Genomic DNA, 23,460 nt, shown 5'->3' with positions numbered 1-23,460 from the left:
TTGTAAACACGGAAAAAATAAAAAAAACCATATATGGTATACATATAATTATTCATATCAGGTATCTCATACTGGAACCTCTTGAAGATTTTATTCTCATGAATGAATGTTGTATGGGAACTATGAAGCGCTACAGATAGAATGATACTGACTTAGAATACTTTGGCTAACAGGTACTCCAGTTAACTATGCTGGTGTGCTTTCAGAGGTCACAGAGTATTAGCTTCGAGTCTTACAATGGCGTGGATGTGTATGTGTGTGATGGTGCTGCTTCTTAGCTGCTGTGATGTCTGCTGCTCGTGACCATAAACAACAGTTCTATAACTTTCATAAACAACAAGTAATGAGTCTCCACTCGGTTATAAAGTAAATATACTATCAGCAAAGCGAGATGTTCCAATCCTAAAACTGAAAAGAAGCACGTAGCATCAGTCCAAGTCTTACTTCCACAACACCGAGAGGTTTACTTTACATGAGTCGTCCTGGTTTCCTGAAAGGATTTCAGTTCATTCGATTGATTTTTGTGTCATCCACACCAAATAAAGATAAGCTACATTTGTATACTTTGAAGCAACAAAAACATGAAAAGTACATTACTTTTTCCGACGACAAATATTTTGGTACATCAAGTGATGAAACTGATGTTGTCTAAAGCAGTGAATATGAGGTAGAATGATTACATAACTTACTTTGCTTCACTTTTTTGAGAGAATATGAAGGTGTACTTTCGAGACAATAAAGCAAATGTGGAAAATTTTTATTGTGAAAAATTTATTTTTTAAAGTTTTTACATTCCATTACTATGGATACTGGTGGCATGTATGGGTCAAGTTGTTGGGTTTGGCTCCAGAATTCAGTGGCCGTATTTTCCATAGCCCCCAAGTCCTCCAAAGCCACTGGCAGCTCCGCTGTACCCTCCAGCCAAGCTGCCACTGTAGCCTCCGCCGAATTTTCCACCGAGGCCTCCTCCGAGACCACCGCCGAGGCCTCCTCCGATACCGCCGTGGCCAGCACTGACGACGTAGGGCACTGGACGCTTAACGACGTAGGGCTGAGGCACTGGGACGGACACTGGGGTGGGGACCTTGACAGGGACAGGCACAGGGTTGTCTACAGGGACAGGGTACGGCTGAGGCACCTGCACAGGTACTGGCCGGTCCACAGTTACTGTGAATGGCACCTTCACAGGCACTCGAACGATTCTCTCCACAGGGACTGGGACCCGGACGGGGATTCTGTTGACAGTAATCTGTGGTTCTCCCCCTCCGATGCCACCCCCAATGCCACCTGCAAGGCCGCCTCCGACTCCGCCAGCGTAGCTTCCTCCATAGCCACCTCCATAGCCTCCACCATAGCCGCCTCCGTAGCCACCACTGTAGCCACCTCCAAGACCATAGCCGCCACTATAGCCACCCAGCGAAACGGAGAGTCCTCGCTTCTCTTTCACCATCTGCTCCTCCTCAGCTAGGACGGACAGGGCCAGACCACACAAATAGATGCACACCTGTTGAGAATCAAACGTTTGTAATCAAACTATCAGATAGGTAATAGAGCTGTGAACACAAATTTGTAACATTGTATGATTATGCACTCAAGAAGTGTTCTCATTTTTCTATACAAAGTACTCTGACTGTTACGCGTTTACTGTTTCACTCACAGCAGGTGTTCTGTTGCAAAAAGACAACTCTTACTCAATGAGACACAATGTATGCAGTTAAATTTCCAATGAAACTATAAAAATCAGACACAAAACGTAGAAACCGTGGCACATATCCTAACAGATGTGTATTGCAGTGGAGCCTAGAGGTATGTACATACGAGACGTATTCCGAAAGTAAGGTCCGATTAGGCACGGAATGAAAACTACTTGAAAATCCGATGGAACTTTGCACAGATGTGTTGGGCAGTGTCTTTAGTGTACCTGGCGATCGCTTTCCGTTCAAAATGGTTCAAATGGCTCTGAGCACTATGCGACTTAACTTCTGAGGTCATCAGTCGCCTAGAAATTAGAACTAATTAAAGCTAACTAACCTAAGGACATCACATACTTCCATGCCCGAGGCAGAATTCGAACCTGTGACCGTAGCGGCAGCTCGGCTCCAGAGTGTAGCGCCCAGAACCGCACGGCCACTCCGGCCGGCTCGCTTTCCGTCACTCTTTTCGGTTCCGAGCGCGAAGTGATCACTAACCGCTGGCTACTAAGACAACATTTTGGCACAAACAACGAAAGGCAGACCAGTGTAGAGAATTGGCGAGATCACAGACGGCTGCTTTCTGTGTCGAGGGTTCTGGAAAGTTTGTACAACACCGCGAAAAATGCCTAAGTCGGAGCGGTGATTATTTATGAAGATAGATGGAATATATGGCTAACTGTCGCGAATAAAACATTTTTGATTTTCGCTTTGGTTTTCATTTTGGCGACCGATCGCACCTTGTCCATCTGAAGTTTCGGATGACAACTCGAAAACTAGACATCGGGTAAAAATAGTGGGTAAGATAAGTTCGTAATCTCCTATCCACCGACCAGGGTACCGTAAAGTTAAGACGTTTCGCACATGTTTAGCATCATGGGGAGCTGCTCTGTCCTGTTGGAACCACATTCGTTGCCTAGTTTCTAAATCAACATTTTCCATTAGCTCCAACAAATCATCGTGGAGAAGTTGTAAATAAGATTCTACAATAACATTTCGGTCAAAAAAAAAAATACGGCCCTATCAAGTAACCGTTTAAAATTCCACGCCAGACCATTAACGACCATTTGTGTTGATTGTCAACGGGTCTGTGCCAGTGTGGATTGACAAGGGATCAATAATGACAATCATGACGATTTAATTCGTAATTGTTTTTGAATGTGGCTTCATCGGTGAACATAACGATCTAAAAAAATCATTGTCATCTCTCATCATTTCCAAGGCCCATTGGCAGAAATGCACCGGTATCTGCATATCTGCATATCAACGCCTGTGTCAGTGTGATATGATACACACGATATTTATGTGCTTCAAAATCATCAAAACAGTTGATATAGATATTCCAGTTTGTCTATGAATCGTACGACTACTCATTTAGGGAACCAGCTGAACATAGGCGAGAACGGTAAGGGTACGAGCGTCATTTTCGTTGTATTCGCGATGACGAGGTGGACGGTGCATGTCTCCATTTCAAGCTCGTTGAGTTCGATGTCGAATAATGTTTCTGCTCGGATATCGTCTGTTTGGGAAACGATCCGCAGACAATTGCGCAGCTGCAGCGTAATTGTTATGGCATTCAACCAAAATTAACATCATGTCGACAATCTCTGTAGGAGGATAGTGAGCCATGTTTCGCTAAAGAACGATTCACTTTCGTCAGTTGATGTTTACGGTTCACAATCTGAAAGTGAAGTGACGTCTGATCATATTGCACTGGCTTTTATACTAAGCCATAGTTCCCATTTCGGCCACGGTAACGCCACAGTCAGGTGAGCTATGCAACTGTGAAGAGTTCCCTAACGATATTTTGATACCATTCCGACTCCCTCTATCGAAAAACTGTTGTGGGTAGCATACATTTTGTAAAAAAAATAGCTTAATTCGTCGTAATGATAGAATTGGTGTGCATTTTGTATTGATTTGATGCATCCTTCTCGGATCATTCTAAATAAATCGGAGTTCTTCCCCAATTTTAATTTTCTCGATTACAGCGCCATCTGTCAAAGGTTTAAAATAACTTTTCAGATAAAACCTGATTACTTCTTTATGGAGAATCCGAATCTGCAATAAAAAATGGTGGTTCCCATTTAAGATTTAAAAGTTGCCCCCACACCCCACTCAACAGGGTGGGGGCTGGGGGTCACGTGTATCATTTGGTGCCCCCTTTGAGCTTACGAACTTTCTTACACACTATTTTTACCCAATGTATAGTTCTTCAGATGGTTCACCCTCCATCGGTTAAAACTGCCGATTTGGTCGACATATAAAACTATTCTCTAACGTCTCATCTCTAATTGCTGGAGACGTCTTTAGAAGGAAAAGGTAGTAGCCTTTTTTCCACTGAAGGCGTCCCTCAAAGTCTCTGACGAAACGTCACTCAAAAATGTTATGTATTGGCCTCTACCTAACAGCTCAGAAGTTTTAACTGAAGTAAATACTACTCGTGGAAGCCTATGTAGTACGATTATAACAGATTTTGTCTGAAAGTAAGACATCTGAACTAATAAAACTTTCATATATGTGGATTGTAATTTTCGATTAGTTTGCTATAGAGTTTACAGAAGTTACATTTTGTGTACCGACTTACAGCTGCATTTTCCTAGATTGGACGTAACAAACGAGAGTGTTTGAAACGATGGCGTTCTCTTATCGCCGTCTTATGATGATTAATAATATTTCTACAGTATCTTTTCGCATAATTTGTGTGGAAACCTGACTACCTGAGAATTCCAATAACGTGTAAACATCGTACATTTGGGCGTGGACTAGGTGAAACTAAATTACCGTTAATATCACATTCTGCACATTTCGCAACTACTTTTGTAGTAAAATATCACTTTTATAACATTCTCCTGTTGTTCGTAATATTTTTTAAATGTTATCAAGAAAAGTATAGATTTATATTTAAAATGCTCGTATGTGCTGTAGAGTCAAATTACATAGAGATTACAGGAATGTTAGTTACACAGCAAGATTACTCGTCCTTTCGCGTAGTTTCTGTCGAATTTTGGTCACATACCTAGAGACACAAATGCATTAGTTCGCACAATCAGTTCATTCGGTATCCATTCCTATCTGCAATAGACCATAAACTTTGCGCTCTATTGTGGCACGTATTTACTGTCAGTACTCACCAGGATCCTCATTGCTGCTTGTGTGTTCTGCTGAGAACGAGCAATGACTGATGCTACTGCGAGGTGCTGGTGAGCTTTTATACCTCTAGCAGGCCAACATTCGCATCCCCGACGCTCACCAGAGCGCAATTACGGCGTCCGGTTTCACAGAAACTGCACAGCGACGTAACTACCTCCGCTGATACGTAAGCTAACAATAAGTGGAGCGATGGAAGGAAGTAGGTTGTCAATACGAGAGTGAAGAAGAAGTCGAACTTTTCGACTCAGCGTAAAACAGGCAATCACTGATCATAATACCGTTACAGTATCAATGAATATAGCTGTAAATATTAATATAAAGATAGGCAGGAAGAACTTTCTGCTTAGCAAGAACGACAAGAAACAGGTTACCTGAGTGCCAGCACGAAACTTCCATCTCGACCCGTAACAACGCTGAATATCAATAGACGAAGTTGAATATGGCGTGCTGAAATGTAATTGCTCAGAATAGTTTATGTTAAAACTCTTAAAGCGATTTAGATAAAACAAATGTTATTAACATTCTACGTCTTTATTCTTAATGCCCACATATTTGCAGCGCTCTACTGTTAGAGGGCACAGAATTGCACGTTGTAACATTGCACTGTGTAACATAACCATGTCGGTACATGAGAAAAAGCGTACTGTAACCGAGTTTAGAATTCAGAGAGTTGGTCAACACATGGAGCAGCCTTTTCTACATAGGGGGGCCGACTTATAAAAAGTATTTGGGGGGGGGGGGGGGGGAGGTCATACTGAGGGTCTTGCCTCAGGAAATTATCTAAATTTTAGATGAGAAACAATGACTTTTAAAGTTTTTTAAGCATTTTAAAGGCATATGATCAACATTGGAACCCAGAAAACTTAATTAACTCTTGATAACTCGACACTCCGGGAAACTCGACAAGCCTGTCACGTATTTTGACTTTAGAAAAAGAAACAAAACATAAACACGCTTGGTATTTTCGTAAAAAGCTAATCTAATTTACAGTAGTAACCATGCTAATAGACTATTAAAGAGCAGTGAATGTGTAGCTCTGAAAAGACTGAAATTATATTTAAATAAATCCTAAACTACCATTAAAAGAATAAAACATAAAATATTTTTGTAGCACAGTAATAGCACTTTGATTAATAAGTGAAAGAGCTGATTTAAGATTACTTTAAATAAGGCTCAGAGTTCATTAAATGAAAAAAGTATCTCAAAGTTAATGATTTAATAAAATTAATAAAGTTAATACAGTATGCCTAATACTTTCAGTCAAAAAGTATGTAAATAGAGGGTTTTAGTTGGGTATTACACCCTAAAAATATTTAAGTATTTCAGAATAACTAATACGGTACTATAGTAATATAGTATTACAGTATTAAACTAGTACTAATATTTCGAAACTGAAATTTAACATTACTACGTATTTAATTCTCTATTTTATAAAGTTTTTTAATATTGCTCTAAATGCCATTATTAGGGCCAGAGTGTCTTTAGAAAGGTGCAAATGTCGACCGTCTGACTGGATTACTGAATATGAGGTCTACAATGTAGAACAAAAGGAAACTGATGCTTTTCATTTATTATAATGTTGTTCTACCAAGAACCGATGGAAGATTCTGTTAATATGAATAAGAGATCGTTGATGACTGGCCGGATATCCAGTTCATCCAAAACATCTCGGTTGGAATGAAGAACAGCCAAGTTGTTCAATCGCTTCTGTCCCATTGCTGATCGGAGATACGACTTCAGGCATCTAAGGGCGATAAATGACCTTTCGGCTGTTGCTGTCGGGATTGGAACTAGTTGGAGAAGTTGCCTATTGGCTTCTATCTCGTGTTCATCGGCCGACGTTCATATGATGATTTTACTGCCGTTTCGCCAGCACGAGTGGCAGGCATTGTCAAAGCTTCACCCTCCATAGCCGGCAATGGAGGGTGAAGCTTTGACAGTGCCAGCCACTCGTGCTGGTGAAACGTCAGTAAAATCATCAGATGAACGTCGGCCGAAGAACCGGAAACAGAAGCCAATAGGCAGTTTGTCAACAAATGGCCACGAAAGCCTTAACAATTTTGTACTCGGAAAAGCTTAATGCACTTCACTACTTCACATAACATTTCTCCAACTGCAGGCTCTTGTGTTACGTACTTTCTTACATCACGCATGCTTTTTAAGACCAGTTGTTTTTTATTAGCGATATCGGTTAATATATTCAAGTGTAAGCGCAGTATCTCATTGTCTAGGTCATTTTCAAAAAAACTCACTCGATTTTTCCAAATTTGTTTCACCTCTGTTTGATGAAAGCAAACACTCTTGTTCAACTGCAATGACCTGTGTGAGTCCAGTTGAAGCAAAGCGCTCAGTAATGCAAGATTGCACCGTTTCACAAACTTCAATGGAAATAGCCTTGTAGTATTCCTTTGAAAGTATGCGGTGAACTGTCTTCCAAAATAATTTTGCGATTTTACAAAGCATCATACTAATAATAATTTTTTAAACTATTGAGGGGACTCTGCCCCCCCCCTCCACCACCCCAAACAAATTTTAGAGGGGGCTCGGGCCCCTTCAGGCCCCATGCAGTCGGCGCCTGTGCTTCTGCAGCATGACGATGTCAGACCACACACGAGCGCTGCGACATCTTCAACAATCCGACACCTTGGGTCCACTGTCATAGATCATCCTTTTTACAGTCCTGAATTGGCCCAATCCGATTTCCAAAACTTTTTTTAGGACGCTTTCGAGGAATTGGATTTGGTGGTGATGGAACAGTGCAAGCAGAGGTGAGGTTGTGGCTCCGTCAACAACGAAAAAAAATTCTACAGTGACGGTCTTAACAAACTGATCTCTCGTTGAGAGAAATGTGTTCGTCGATAGGACAAATATGTCGAGAAATAAATATGTAGACATGAAGAGTGAAGATGTAGTATGTTAATAACGTTTGTTTCATTTAAAAATCCGGACTGAGTGGCCGAGCGGTTCTAGACGCTACAGTCTGGAACCGCGCGACCCCTACGGTCGCAGGTTCGAATCCTGCCTCGGGCATGGATGTGTGTGATGTCCATAGGTTAGTTAGGCTTAAGAAGTTCTAAGTTCTAGGGAACTGATGACCTCAGAAGTTAAGTCCCATAGTGGTCAGAGCGATTTGAACCATTTAAAAAGCTTTAAGTGTTTTCACGGAGACATTACTTTTCAGCACGCCGTCGTACAATGCGCTTTAGATGGATATGTTTCACAGAGGAAGATCGCACTGTAGCACCTCCTTCAACTCGTCGAATGAACGACAGAGTGGGTGATATCGAAATAAGTGGACATGGGATAGAAAAGCAACTGAAATCGCCCAACACTGAACCTGATGGGATACCAAAGTGATTCTACATAGAATACGCGAAAGAACTTGCCCTCCTTCTAACAGCAATGCAGGAGCGAAGTGTACCTGATTAATTGAAAAGAGCATGTCATTCCTGTTGTTGAGAAAGTTCATCGCGCAGTCACGTCATCTACAGTCGTATATCTCTGACGGCGATCAGTTGTAGAAGCTTGGAACATGTTTTATGCTCGCGTGTTATGACATTTGTAGAGACCTAAAATCTCCGCTGCCGAAATCAACAAGGGTTCCGAAAACATCGACCGTGTAAAATGCAGGTGGCTGTGTTCGTCTGCGAGATCCAGAAGACGGTAAATACCGGTACCCAGATAAATGTCGTGTTCCTTGGCTTACGCAAGGCACTCGATACGGTTCCTCAATGCCGTTTAAAGAGCAAAATGCTAGAGTACGGAATATCAGATCAACTGTGTGATTCGACTGAAGAGCTTCAAGCAAACAGAACATAACATGTCATTCTCGGTGGGTGTCAATAAAATACCTATTTATATAAGCACAAAATACAAGTAATTTTGTAAGAGGTCCATGACTAAGGAATTTATTGCTAGCGCACTTGAGCAGTAAGGAATTTATTGCTAGCGCACTGGAGCAGATGTAATTTCGATGGATTGCTCACGCGCTGCCTGCGATATGTAAGCTAGAAGAGAATCTCAGACCAGAGAGCAGTGTTGGTTGCAGTAGGAACTGGGTATTAGTAGGAGTAAGTAGTAGCCAGCAGTCGTGTCTGGTGTATGTGAAACATCCCCTTAGAAAAATTAATGAATTACTGTGCTGATAAACCTCTTACGTTATTTGATTTTCAAACATCTGAGCAAAAGTGAACATACTCAGACATTTCTCTCTTTACTTATTCAGATCAACACTAAACTGACAAACAATATTTTTAGCGCAACGAAATCTGACTTTCAATAATCCCTACAAAAGAATGGCCATGACTAACAGTAACCTATACCTTTCATGAATCACTTACCTCACAAAAATCTTCGGTACTCGAATTACTGCAATACAGCGAGCGCCAATACTGCCAGCTAAATAAAAGACTCTAACTACTGAAGGCACTAACTACTGATAGGCATACTTAGCAAATGAAAGAGTTTGATGTGGAACAAACAATGTATTTACCTTAATAATGTTATAAAGTCATCATATATGTATATCAGTTCAGATATCCAGTATTACAAATTTACTGTCTCTGATGGACACATGTCCAGATCATCCGCTCTCAAAACTCCGCCATCTCACTCCCCACATCCACCACTGCTGGCAGCTCACCTCCAACTGCGCAACGCTATGCGCTGTTCGCATCCAACACTACAATAGCGAATTCCAACAATGCCAACCAGCCACAGACTGCACACAGCATAGCCAGTGATTTTCATACAGAGCGCTATGTGGCGTTACCAACATAAAAACCTAAACAGCCTATTTACATATGGAGTTGGCTGGGCCGGTCGTGGGGAGCGATGGCGGTGCCTGAGCGCTGTAGAATAAGGTAAAAGCAACCTCGCACATTTGTACTTTTGTCATATCAAGTTCCATGTAAATGTTTTTAAAAAATCTCTTAATTATGATCTTTCTTATAAAAATTAACTTTTGACAATCATTCATCTCAATTTAAAGAATTTACTAATTTCTCCAATCCATGGTCATCCCGATTATTGTAAGGAAAAATCAGATGTTTCTTTTTATACATCAGAAATATATCGGCCAGCATTGCACTGGGCTGTGCCAGAAACAATTTCTTATCGGAGCAGATATATATGCGTTATCTGGCGACTTTATTGAGGTAAGAACTTTCAATTTATTCAGAATGAATTTTCGGGGCCATGACGCAGCACTGTTGATGTCCAAAATTTATCAGTTTAAATTCACAGTTAAGGTTATAAATGAGTCACATTTTTTTATTAGGAGGTTACACTAAATGTGAATGCATTATACATACATTATTTCACTCTTGGGAGGTTCTTATATATTTTTAACACTTGGAAGGCTACACTCGGCGACCCTGCCAGGATCGTATTTTTGTGAATTTCTGAGAAGTAGTCAGTTATATATCTGCTCTTATTTACTTAATGTTAAATGTAGTTTGCATCTGGCGCAACGCATTTACTAATTTGTTACTTTTTCTTTCAGAAATCATCGGCAATTTATTGCTCTTTGTTGTTATTGTATTTGGTCCATTTCTGCTTTATTTGATCTTGTGCTTATCATTGACTTGTGAAAATGCCGCGAAAAACTGCTAATAGTACATCGCGATGCGCAATGAGTGAAAAAGCCGATTTGAATAATTTGACCAAAAATACTAGTGGCACTCAGTGTCATAATGATATCCTCTAATTACAGATAATCAGTGTGTGCCGACCACCAGTAATGATTTTATTTCAGATGATGAACAAACAAATTCAGTCATGTCCACACTTAATTTAACGACAATTGATGACACGGCATGTTCCGTTACAATGAATGCAGGCCGTTTGACACACCTGTTTTGCAAAATTTACACAGTGAACAGACAAATGTTTCTAACGAAGGTGAACAATGTACTCGAAATATGACAGATTTATTTGATTCTGATGTAGTGACCAACAGTGCACAACCTTTTTGTGAATCAGGCAATGACCAAATGGTTACACAAAACGTGACATATGCAGATACACCCTCACACAGCACAGAAAATAGAGTCGCTAATTTTGGCATGGATCAAGTTATGGCAGTATTGCTAAATTTAATGAAAATTTCAAACAACTTAATGAATCGAACAAACAACTTAATGAATAACAAGACAACCTTAATGAATCGAACAAACAACTTAATGAAAATCTCAAACAGTCGAATGAAAAACAAGAGAACGATTTCAAACAACTTAATGAATCGATAAACAACTTAATGAAAATCTCAAACAGTTGAATGGAAAACACGCCAACCTTAATGAACAGAACAAACAACTTAGAGAACAGATTACAGCCGTTGCCGTGCAATATCATGATACTAAAGAGCAATTACGTGAGGAAATTAAGGCTTGCGCTAGGAACAGTAGGGAAGAAATTAGATCTGTTGCACAAGAATTAAGTAATACACATGCAGCCACAACCAAGTTACTTAAAGATGAAATTAGTGCAGTCGCTAAACAATGTTCTGAAAACGCAACACAGTTACGCGACTGGTTTAAATTAATGTCAGCAAAACTTTCACGCACATTGGATGTGAAAGTCGACAAGAAATCTGAACAAGAAAACAGCCAAATTGACGAACGTTTTAATCACCACCTACAAAACAGTGAAACGCGTTACCGTAAATTCATACAGTAACAGAACAAAGTAAAGAAACAAGTCATGGAAACTATTGGTGCACAGAGACAGGAAGATAAGCGTAAATTGTTTACGGAAGCAAAATCATACGCAGACAACAACATTGCTACAGTATCAGACGAAATCAATACTATCAAACAGTTGAACACCGAATTGCATGATGAAATCTCTGATCTTAAAACAAAAACAGACAGACACACAGTAGACTTTCAGACAGTGAACAGCAGACTTGAACAGTTAGAATGAATACAGGATCCCGATGCCATTAAAGCAGACGTTAAGAAATTGAACGAAACCACACGTAAAATGCAAAAACAAATTAATGCTTGTGACACTAAAAATGATGATCAGGTAAAAGCACTGACATAAAAATATGATGAATTGGCCAGTCGTATTGATGTTATCGAAAATAACAATGACACCAAATCAGACGATACGTCACCAGTTTCGTTTAATCAAACACCCGAATTCCAAAATTTACAGCAGACAATCAATGAGATAAGATCGTCCAGTAATACATTACGTAGAAAATTGTCATCTTTACAGCACGAAGTGACAGAGATGAAAAATGTTTCAGCCTCTAACACGACGGAGCATACGCCACATTCCGAACATTTCTCACACTCACACAGCCAGTATAATTTAGGTAATTTACAGAGAGTACGTGACTTAGGTTCCGAACAGTCACAGACAAGCAGATTATCATACAATCCTGAACCTGTTCAGACATACAAAGATGATAATTTTGATTATAAGCACTTTCTATCCGTGAGAAAATTTAAGGCATTTTTGAATGACAGAACACAGATTCACCCCTTGGATTGGATACAACAATTTAGCTTTGCTTTTCCACCAACTTGGCCCGTAACACACAAACTTGAATTTATTTGCAGTTTTTTGGAAGGTGAACCGGCAACTCGTATGAGACCGATCGCGAGACAATGCTATTCGGTAGAAGAATTTCAGAATGCTTTTTTGTCAGCGTATTGGTCGAAGACGACACAGCGCGGAATCAAAGATCAATTAATTAGCTTAGCGAATTATGAGAACTCAAATTTTCCCACTGTCAAACAATTTTTTGAACACATGGTACAACAAAACCAATACTTATGTGAGCCATTCAGTGAATCAGCACTTATCCAATTATGTATTTCTAAATCACCACGATCGTTATGAGTACCACTTTTAACAGGTCAGCAGAAAGAAAATATTTCGGCATTTAGAGATCTGTTACAGCTTTTGGAAGTTCAGCAATCAGACTATTGTTTCATAAACAAAAATTTTTCACATCACAACCAAGGCCAACAAACATACAGTAATTATGATCAACCACGCTATATCAATAGTAAAGGTGATAGACGCTCCAGGAATGACAACCACCAGAATTTTAATAACAGACAAAATTTTAATTATCAGTATCATCAAAATTGTCAGCAACAGCAAACACATTTTGGCAACAATAGAGGCTTTTCCCCACAAGAGCAACAAAAGCAGCCGGTTAACATACTTAACCAACAATGTAATGTGTGAGGTCAACCAAGCTTTAATGTTTCGCCACCTACACGTATAGCGTCGGCTTCACCAAATAGTAATACACAGCAACAAGGACATCACTACGTACAGAAGACACATTATTTCAACTCTTATCGCAATGCGCCGTATAGCAATGATTATTATGACAGACGTAAAAGTAATGAGCACAGTTTTCAGCGTAACAGTCGGTCTTACCAGCAGCAGAATCACCCCCAACAACAGATTATCATGAATGAACCAGACAGTCAGTATCATCCCGAACCTAATAAGTCAGGAAGAAATAACAGAACAGTGGAAATTGTCGAAATTCCACAGCATCCTCCCACAAATAACAGCACGTCAGAAGGAATTTGACTAGATACAGTACAGGTTGCATCTTCCAGCAACGTAAGCAATACTTTTGACACACAGAATCTTGTTCACGAAAATGTTATTACTTTTGACGACACCCGAGACACACTTTTGCATGAAAAACTAGTTATACAAAAAAATCATTTCCCACCCTGTCATTGAAGTAAGGATTGGATCAACCACATTTTCAGCAGTAATCAATTCTGGATCACCTATGTCAGTTGTAAATGAAGAAACTTTCAATGAATGTAACAAAGAGAACACCTATCCTGCGTTACCATTAGGCAAAACTAAAATAAAAGTAGCAGTATCTGGTAAAGGAGTAGATGTAAAATTACAGACACACTTATCGAATTATAAGGTCATACGTTCCACTAAAATTTTTGGATTGTTCCCTTATTGACAACAGACGTTATTTTAGGTAGGAGATTTTTGGTACAACACGACGCAATTATTGACTTTCAAAATTCCTATTTAATGTTAAAGGATGAAAAAGTACAACTGGCATTAGAATTTCAGCACCTTTATCTGCAGAGGAACAGGCATTTAATCGAACAGAGGTCATTTCTACATCGCGTAACATAGAGTGTCATTCCACATTGTTCACAGATGCGTATCTACACAACTACAATACATCAGACGAAGTCGACTATGACGTTATGCAAATGATTTCTAAGAAGGTAAAACAGAGCAACGCAAATACAGATGACGAAGGTACTCAACTACGCAATATTCTTTTACAGCAAGCTCCAGTTTTTGACAACGTCCCTGGTACTATGTCCGGTTTCATGTATGAATTTAAAGTTAAACAGCACGACACATTTAAAGCCAAACATTATCCCATTCCATATATTCACAGAGAAAAAGTTAAGAAAGAATTGCAAGCTATGCTTGACCAAGGAATTATTGAACTGGCAATTAGTCCGTACATAAACCCGCTCCATATTGTTAAGAAAAAGGGTGGATCACTTCGCCTCGTACTTGATTCGTGTCGTGTCAACGACATTATTATTACTGAAACAGATCGCGCACAGACACTAGAATAACTTTTACAGAAATTTCATGGCACTGCTATTTATTCCACATTAGATTTGAAATCGGGATTTTGGTAAATTCAGCTCCATCCGAACTGCAGAGAGTACCCAGCATTTCTCTGTTTTGGTGACTGATACCTGTTTTGCAAATTACCGTTCGGTTTAACAATTTCTTCAGCAGCATTTATTCGCTGTTTGAATAGTATACTTCCGACAGAACTTAAAGACAGAATCACAACATATGTAGACGACATCCTTATTGCAGAAGCTAACTAGTTTGAACACAATTTGATTCTTGAACAACTGTTGCAAACTTTTCGTGCACAAGGACTCACAGTTAGTCTTAGCAAATCGCACTTTGGTAAAACTTCTATAAAATTTCTTGGACATCTAATTTCAGCAGAAGGCATTGCGCCTGACCCGGGAAAACTTCAAGCTTTACGTGACATTACTGTTCCAACGAAGAAGAAACAACTACGCAGCTTCCTGGGATTAATGAACTTTTTCCGTAAATTTATTCATTACTCTGTTTTAGACACCCCTAGATTATGCCAGTTGACGGGTAAAAACGCTAGTTGGTCCTGGGATAGCCAAGCACAGTCTCAATTTGTTAATTTGAAACATGCCTTGTTGAATGCACCTCTTTTATCACACCCAGATCCTACCAGAATTTCTTCCATTGCCGCCGACAGTTCTAACACAGCTCTAGGCGTACACATTTTTCAGGAAATTGAAGAAGACAGTACTACAGTAATTAAAAACATCGCTTTTGCAAGTCGCATTCTGTCACCTGCTGAACGCAATTACTCTGTTACAGAACCTGAAACATTATGTGTTGTATGGGCATTTACCAGATTTAGGCATTTTCTTTATGGAAGACATACTACCGTTTACACAGGGCATTAACCAGATTTAGGCATTTTCTTTATGGAAGACATACTACCGTTTACACAGATCACAGAGCTATACAGTTTTTACTTTCCGCTAAGTTTACACATGACAGATTAAGCAGCTGGAATCTTTATTTACAGGAATTTAATTTTACAGTTGATCACATTCCCGGTACACAAAATTTTGTAGCAGACGCACTATCCTGTTCTCTCAGCAACAATCAGCAAGACATCGCAACCAACTTCTGCCAAGCAAATTTTAGCGTCATGTATGTTCCACAAGTTGCATTCGAAAATTTCATTCCGTCCTCATTACGAGACATAGCACAGGAGCAGAGCAAAGACAACGTATGGAAAGAAATTAAACACCTTTGGCAAGATAGGAGTAACGTTACCATTAGAAACCATTATACTGTACGCAAGAACATTCTGTTCCGCCGCTCTCACCCTGACAGCAACAACTGGTTATTATGTATTCCTGACGAACTTGTGAACAAATTAATTTGATATACTCATTTAAGTTACGCACATTATGGAGGCAGAAAATGTTTTCTTATACTGAGACAGAACTGTTTTTTGCCAACATGGAGAAACGTATTCGACGAGTTTTTGCGTCACGTAAAATCTGCCTGAAAGCTGAATCAGATACGACTTCACATATTCTCCGTTACATCCGACTGTACCGATTAAATTGAGACTTTTTGGTCCGATTCCCAGAACTAATAAAGGTTTTTGTTACATCCTTGACTTCGAAATTTGTTACCTTCACTCCGTTACGCAAAGCTACTGCTAAATCTATTTCGTATGCATTTGTAAACCATTTTTTATTCCATGTAGGGCATGTATTGAAAGTAATTTCCGACAATGGACCACAATTTCGATCTGCGATATGGACACGTATGTTACGAGGTAGAAACATTTCTCCGATCTATATAGCTAGGTATCACGCTTCTTCAAACTCTTGTGAGCGACTGATGAAAGAAATTGGTAAACTATGTAGAATATACTGCCATAAAAGACATATAGATTCGGATACACACATACTTTCATTCTAGGATGTAATTAACTCCAGACCAAATGAATCAACTATGATATCTCCGACTGTTATATTGAAAAATGTTGAACCACCTAACAAAATTACCGAATTAGTATCTTTTACTACATCTCGTCGACTACGCCACCATGAAATAATTAACATTGCGCTCAACAACATCAAACGTGCTGCAGAGCGCGCAGAAGACAGCGAAAACAGGTTTGTACACGCCGTGACTTTCACATTGGACAGAAGGTATTAGTACACACACATTATTTATCCAACAGAGGAAAAAGTAGATGCAGTAAATTTAAGCTTCTATACGCAGGTCCACATAGAATTCGCAGCATTCCTCACCCACTGTAGTATACGTCGAAACTTTGAGAACCAGAAAAAGCAAGGGCAATCACCGTATTTCCAATATTAAACCCTTCATTGAATGAACATACTTTATGATTTATCACACTGTAATGCCATGATGATTATATATATTACTTGGCAAGTGCCCGGCAAGGTAAGGTTAGCAGGTCGCTTTTCTTGTCATTATATATCAGACTGTACACATTTTCCATTTTTATGTATATATGATGGTTTTCGTATTGAAAGTAGAATTTTCTCGATATGAACTATGAAATCTTTAAGATGTAACAAACACCAGTTGACTCTGACATTTTGCCTTATGATATCTCAATATCTTGACTATTCTACATTTTTTGCTACTACATTATGATACTGTGTGTGCAATTTTTGCACTCGAAAATTGTCTATGTTTTTTGACCTAATACGTTTTCTGTCTTGCTATGCTATATGCTTAGTTATATCACTAGAAACAAGTTTTCATTTAATGGGTATATGATTTAAATGCAAGATATTAACCCTTATTCATCATTTTCAGAAAGCAATATCGTGTAAAACAAATAAATTCAACAACCACAGTGGTTTACTATGAAATGGAAATTTCACAGTTGGAATGAACGAAAGAAAATGAAATACCTTGTCATGAAGAGTAAATGGATCAGAATTAACAAGCATTAACAAGAATATGCTATACACACCGTATATTCTTTCAGAATACAAGGCGATTGATGCAGGCTGTCAAACAGAACTACACATATTAATTTTAATGATGAAATATGCTAGATGTAAGAAACTCTATACTATGTGAAATAATGAATGATAAGGAATAGTTGTAAGAAGTAAATGGTAATATGAATACTGAAGTGTCTATTTTTTGCAGATGATAATAAATGAAGAAGAATAGTTGTATGAAGAATATGGTAATATGAATATGAATAATGAATAATGAAGTGTCTACTTTTTGTAGATGATAATAAATAATGATGAATAGTTATATGAAGTTGTGGTAATATCAATAATGAAGTTTTTCTTTGCATATGATGATAATGATGAAGTTTATATATTTTATGTTAGTTAAGAAATGCTATGTAGTTATTTAAGTATTTGTTGCAGTTCCTTTTGACAGTGTGTCTTATGTCACATAGTATAATGACTAAATGTTTTGGGAAAGACAGCTAGAGTACATACACATTGAGCACACGTTTCATTACCTGTTAATTCGAAGTTTACTACTTTTCAGCATGATGTACGTATCTTCTTTCAGCTCAATAATCCATTTTGTATTTTTTCCAGGAGAAGCTTTTCATGATGTTAGTATGCTATAAGCACTTAATTATGAAACCTGTTCTAATACTTGCATTTTTTTTACCCAGTTGTGTCTGTCATTTATGAATGTGATCACATATACTCTACTTGTTTAATAACCTTGCTACAGCTGACTCATGATGAATGACGTTATTAATCCTTATTTCCAGCAATAAGTCAAAAGCAAATATTTTCATGCCCCAGCAATTATCGATCCTAATGCAATGCATTGCTAGCACAAAAAAATTATTACCAATCCCAACTATTACCAGTATACAACTAAATAATGCTACCAGTTTAAGATATATTTCTAGTCCTAAATATATTGCAAATTTCTCTTATGTATGGATTCCATTATGTCTATGTATTATAGGACTAAACACCTTGAATACTAGTTCCAATGTCTTACATTTTAAATATGTCTTATGTCACTTGCATGATATATATAAACACTAGCAGCTTGATGCTACACAGAATAACTCTTTGAATGATGACTTCTGAGTAATACTGAATGATATTTTATAATACTGCATAAATGCTATGCCAATAATTACCGTAATAAGATGACTTATAAATGATTTTATGTAATACTCCGTACATACTACATAAATGCTTTGTAAATAGCCAACGAATGCCAATGGTTACTGTAATGAGATGACTTATGAATAATGTTCTGTAATACTCCATACATACTACATACATGTTTAGTAACTGACCAATGAATGCCAATAATTACTGTAATAAGATGATTTATGAATGATGTTATGTAATACTCCATACATACTACATAAATGCTTTGTAAATAGCCAACGAATGCCAATGATTACTGTAATGAGGTGACTTGTGAATAATGTTCTGTAATACTCCATACATACCACATAAATGTTCAGTAAATAGCGAATGAGAGCCAATAATTATAATTATTCAAATCGGTTGATACACTAGTGTAATTCTGAATGATCACTAGCATAAGCATTAATGTATCCTTCACCTTCTGACCTAATTACCACCAATTACTCCTATATCCATATGTCGTGTCCATCCTCATGATCATGGAGCACAATATTTGGTTTTTGCACGAATTCTACGTTGATGTAAGAGTATGGATTGTACAAGAATGTGATGTTTGCATATCAACCTGTCCACCACCTTGAACGATGGAGATATTATTATGGTCCTACTGTTTGGTGTACCTAATGTACTACCAAAATGGTAACATACAGTATTAATACAACATTTCAGCGTCTTGACTAAACTGATAAATACTTCAGGGAAGAGAACTTCAGATTGTTTCACTTGGTGTTGTGCATCTGTAGAAAGATATGGACTTTTAGTGCAGCTATGTGCAACTCACTGTGCTAAAACCATGATGCTATCCTTCCATTCCTTTCCTAGTTCTTATAAAATGCTAGAGACTTATACAGTGCGTATACACTTTATTTCATCACTTAATGTGATCAGCCACGTAAAATACGCTAAAGACTTCTACAGTGTATGTACACTTTATTTCACTCCTTGATATGATTAATTCATGTAAAAATGATAAAGACTTTTACAGTGCGTGTGTACTTTATTTCCATCTTTATTCAGGCCTTGTAAAAAATGCTAAAGACTTTTACAGTGTGTATGTCTTCATTTCATTTGTTAATATGATCAGTTCTCCTAAATATGCTAAAGACTTATACAGTGCGTGTGCACTTTATTTCATTTCTTAATGTATTCAGTTCTTGCACTAAATGTTAAGGCTTTATACAGTGCGTGTGCACTTAATTTCATCTCTTAATGTGATTAGTTCATGTAAAAATGTTAAAGACTTATACAGTTCGTGTGCGCTTTATGTCATTCGTTAATATATTTTGTACTCATTTCGTATACACTATGCCATTTCGTAATATGTTCTGTACTCAGTGTGTGTGCACTCTCATTTCTTAATATGTTCTGTACTTACGTTATTTATCAATAATGTTATGTATATGTATATACTCTGTGACTGTAGAATTAGTAAACTACATAGATTATAGAAAAAATTTGTTGCTCATAGCATGTCCAAATGACTCACCATCGCTGCCAAATTTTTTTTTATGTAAGAGGTACATGACTAAGGAATTTATTGCTAGCGCACTTGAGCAAATGTAATTTCGATGGATTACTCACGCGCTGCCGGCGATATGTAAGCTGTAAGAGAATCTCAGACCAGGGAGCAGTGTTGGATGCAGTAGGAACTGGGTGTTAGTAGGAGTAAGTAGTAGCTAGCAGTCGTGTCTGGTGTATGGAGTTGGCTGGGCCGGTCGTGGGGAGCGATGGCGGTGCCTGAGCGATGTAGTATAAGGTAAAAGCAACCTCGCGCATATGTATGAAATTCCATGTAAATGTTTTTAAAAAATCTGTTAATTATAATCTTTCTTATAAAAATTAACTTTTGACAATCATTCATCTCAATTTAAAGAATTTACTAATTTCTCCAATCCATGGTCATCCCGATTATTGTAAATAAAAATCAGTTGTTTCTTTTTATACATGACAAATCTATCAGCCAGCATTGCACTGGACTGTGCCAAAAAAATTTCTTATGAAAAATCAGTTGTTTCTTTTTATACATGACATATCTATCAGCCAGTATTGCACTGGGCTGTGCCAGAAAAATTTCTTATGAAAAATCAGTTGTTTCTTTTTATACATGACAAATTCATCGGCCAGCATTGCACTGGGCTGTGCCAGAAAGATTTCTTATAGGAGCAGATATATATGCGTTATCTGGCGACTTTATTGAGGTAAGAACTTGCAATTTATTCAGAATGAATTTTCAGGGCCATGACGCAGACCTGCTGACGTCCAAAATTTACCAGTTTAAATTCACAGTCAATTATTGAAAGGTTACTTATGAGTCACACTTTTTTATTGGGAGGTTACGCTAAATGTGAATGCAATATAAATATATTTTATTTTACTGTTGGGAGGTTATTATATATTTTTAACACTTAGGAGGTTACAATTTCCTTATAGAATGAGAAAGAAGATATATTTAAATTTATGGAAAAGTGGACAATCAGAAAACCGATATAATTGCAACTGAAAAATTGTAAGTAGCGTCGCAGCAGAGTGTTATAAATTAAGAATACTGATACAGTGCAGGTTTTGCTTTCGAAATTACTTCACGCAATACCTCATGTTCATATAATAACAGTGAAATGAACGAATCGTTAATAAATGAACGTCTCAAACCATCAATATTGTCGCAAGATAATTAGCGTGTATGTGTACGATAATGTAATATGTTTTACATTCGGAGAAAAACCACTGTGGTCTATAGGATATGTAATTATATACATATGAACAATATGTACATAAGTGACAATATCAGGAAGAATTGCAGAACCTACTGTGAGCACATATTCTAAATTGAGAGTAAATCGAAAAAAGACGAACGTAATAAAGAGGACAGAGTACTTTGACGTGATGCAAATGCATTCTCTCCACTTCATAGTGGTTTTGAGCAGGACAACAGCAATTCTTGTGCACTAGGACCGTTCATGGGATAGCTACGTGTATTTAATAAACCGTTCCCAACAGTTAAGCGACTTTGTATGGACCTACGTTGACTTCAGATAACATGTTGATCTGTTGTTCTAATAGCGTTCCACGATTAACACATTATGTGACAGCTCACTGCTTGGAACGCACCTCCGTTGCGGACACCATTTTGAAAGCTACACATAGCGCCGCCACAAATTGGAACTTCATGAAAGTTTAGGGACTAAAGCGAGTATATTCCTCGATGTCCCACAACAAATGCCGCATTTTTTCAACCGAAACTGGCCGAGAAAAACAATTGCCCAGTAGAAACTTAATTATACATGTAGACAGTTAATCCACTCCGGGAAGCGAGGATATTGACCATGTTTGCCTGTTGCCGACATTGAAGACACATCGGCTCCAGGAATTCCAAAACTTTCGAGAATGTTTCAATTTCAAATATCAAGTCGAATAACAAAAGAAAAGAGATATTTTTCTTTCGTGTAGTATGATTACAAGCGAACAGTTTCGGATTTTCCCTTTACGTGTCCTGTGATACGTTGCTTCTTGCCAAATTTCATGATTCTAGGTCGACGGGAAGAACCCGATAAGTTGCCATGACTGAGTTTTCGTAAAAGGCCGTATATTTTGATTGAATTCAGTTAGACGCTTAAAACTTTTACATTGTCAAGGGACCGTAGACCTTAATATATGACAGAAACTTGAACTTGATACGTTCTGAGTGATAGAGTTCTCAACTGTCTGCCAGACAGACAACAAAGATATCCTATAAGATTCCGTTTTTATAGATGGAATCGCGGAAACTTAAAAATGTGTTGCATTACTTACTGAACGGCACTCGTATTTGTATGTATGAGTCCATGAAACATCCACCTGTTTGCGTTTGAGAAAACCGCCATAGAAGCACAGAGTACCTGCCACTGCGCATAGTGAGGTAGAACGGCAGTTAAGCCATCTGATTTGTATCCGAATCTATTGACGCGAATTGACTTACGAGATTAGAAACGCGCTAATTTTTAGATGGTTTGTGTATGTCAGCTGTGTTGACAGTGTTATACGGCACAAATTGTAATTTAGCTAATTTTGAGATGGGTTGGGTGTATCACCTGTGTTCGCAGTGTTTCATGATACAGACTAATTCTACGAACTCGACGCTGTGCGCACTTGAGAAATAACGCATGTGCGGAAGCCAAAGAAAATGACTGCGAGAATGCTACTTCTTGCTGTTACAGTGTCCTTGACACTGGCCTAATAACACTTCGTGCTATGGCTTGAAATACTGGACTAGAAATACGTGCTGTATGAGCGGATCTAATTGTATGATTGCACAGCAGGCTTTACGCATTTGCTTAAAGAATGAAGTTTCATTAAACACGGAGACGTAGTATCTTCTGAATAGAAATACGAAAGTAGTTGTTTTGTTAAAGAGAACTACTGTCTAAATAAATATTTTTCAAAGGCGAGCAAGTTCACCATTTTAACACCTTCGGAAGTTTGTGCTTCAAGTTTACATATACGCACGACTAGACATTCCTCTCAGTGGCTTTATGAGCGTTTTAGATTGCAAGCGTCGCTATAGGCCGTCTTTGGATTTTAATTGTAATTTACTATTATTTTCTCCCCCATAATTGAGAGGACTACATTCATATACCCCAGGGTGTGCCACGAGTGTAGTTGGCCATGCATGTCTAACGTGAGAATAAATAAATTTTTCGGGAGAGGGAAGTGCAACAGTAGCGTTGCGTAGTGTTGAGGCTACAGCTTCCTATCGCTACCATTTGATCATTACGGCTACTGTTCGAACCTACATCATGCAAGTAAACTTACTGAACATAGGCATAGCTGTGCGGTCCTGCAACTTTAGATCCATTGAAAAGGCTGTATTAATGATGACGAAACTT

The 23,460-nt window shown here is 38.2% G+C and overlaps 1 protein-coding gene across 1 annotated transcript in view; it reads right to left on the bottom strand.

The window, feature by feature from the left end:
• Positions 1–754: 754 nt before the first annotated feature.
• Positions 755–23,460, bottom strand: part of LOC124594594 (glycine-rich cell wall structural protein-like) — a 98,353-nt gene continuing 75,647 nt past the window's right edge. The window contains exon 5 of the mRNA XM_047132966.1: positions 755–987. Within this exon, the coding sequence (XP_046988922.1) occupies positions 854–987 (134 nt within the window). The 3' untranslated portion in view covers positions 755–853. The remainder of the gene's footprint in view (positions 988–23,460) is intronic.

This window comes from Schistocerca americana, chromosome 2, assembly GCF_021461395.2.
Source record: "Schistocerca americana isolate TAMUIC-IGC-003095 chromosome 2, iqSchAmer2.1, whole genome shotgun sequence".
Lineage (NCBI taxonomy): Eukaryota > Metazoa > Arthropoda > Insecta > Orthoptera > Acrididae > Schistocerca > Schistocerca americana.
This window is presented reverse-complemented; position numbering and strand designations above follow the sequence as displayed.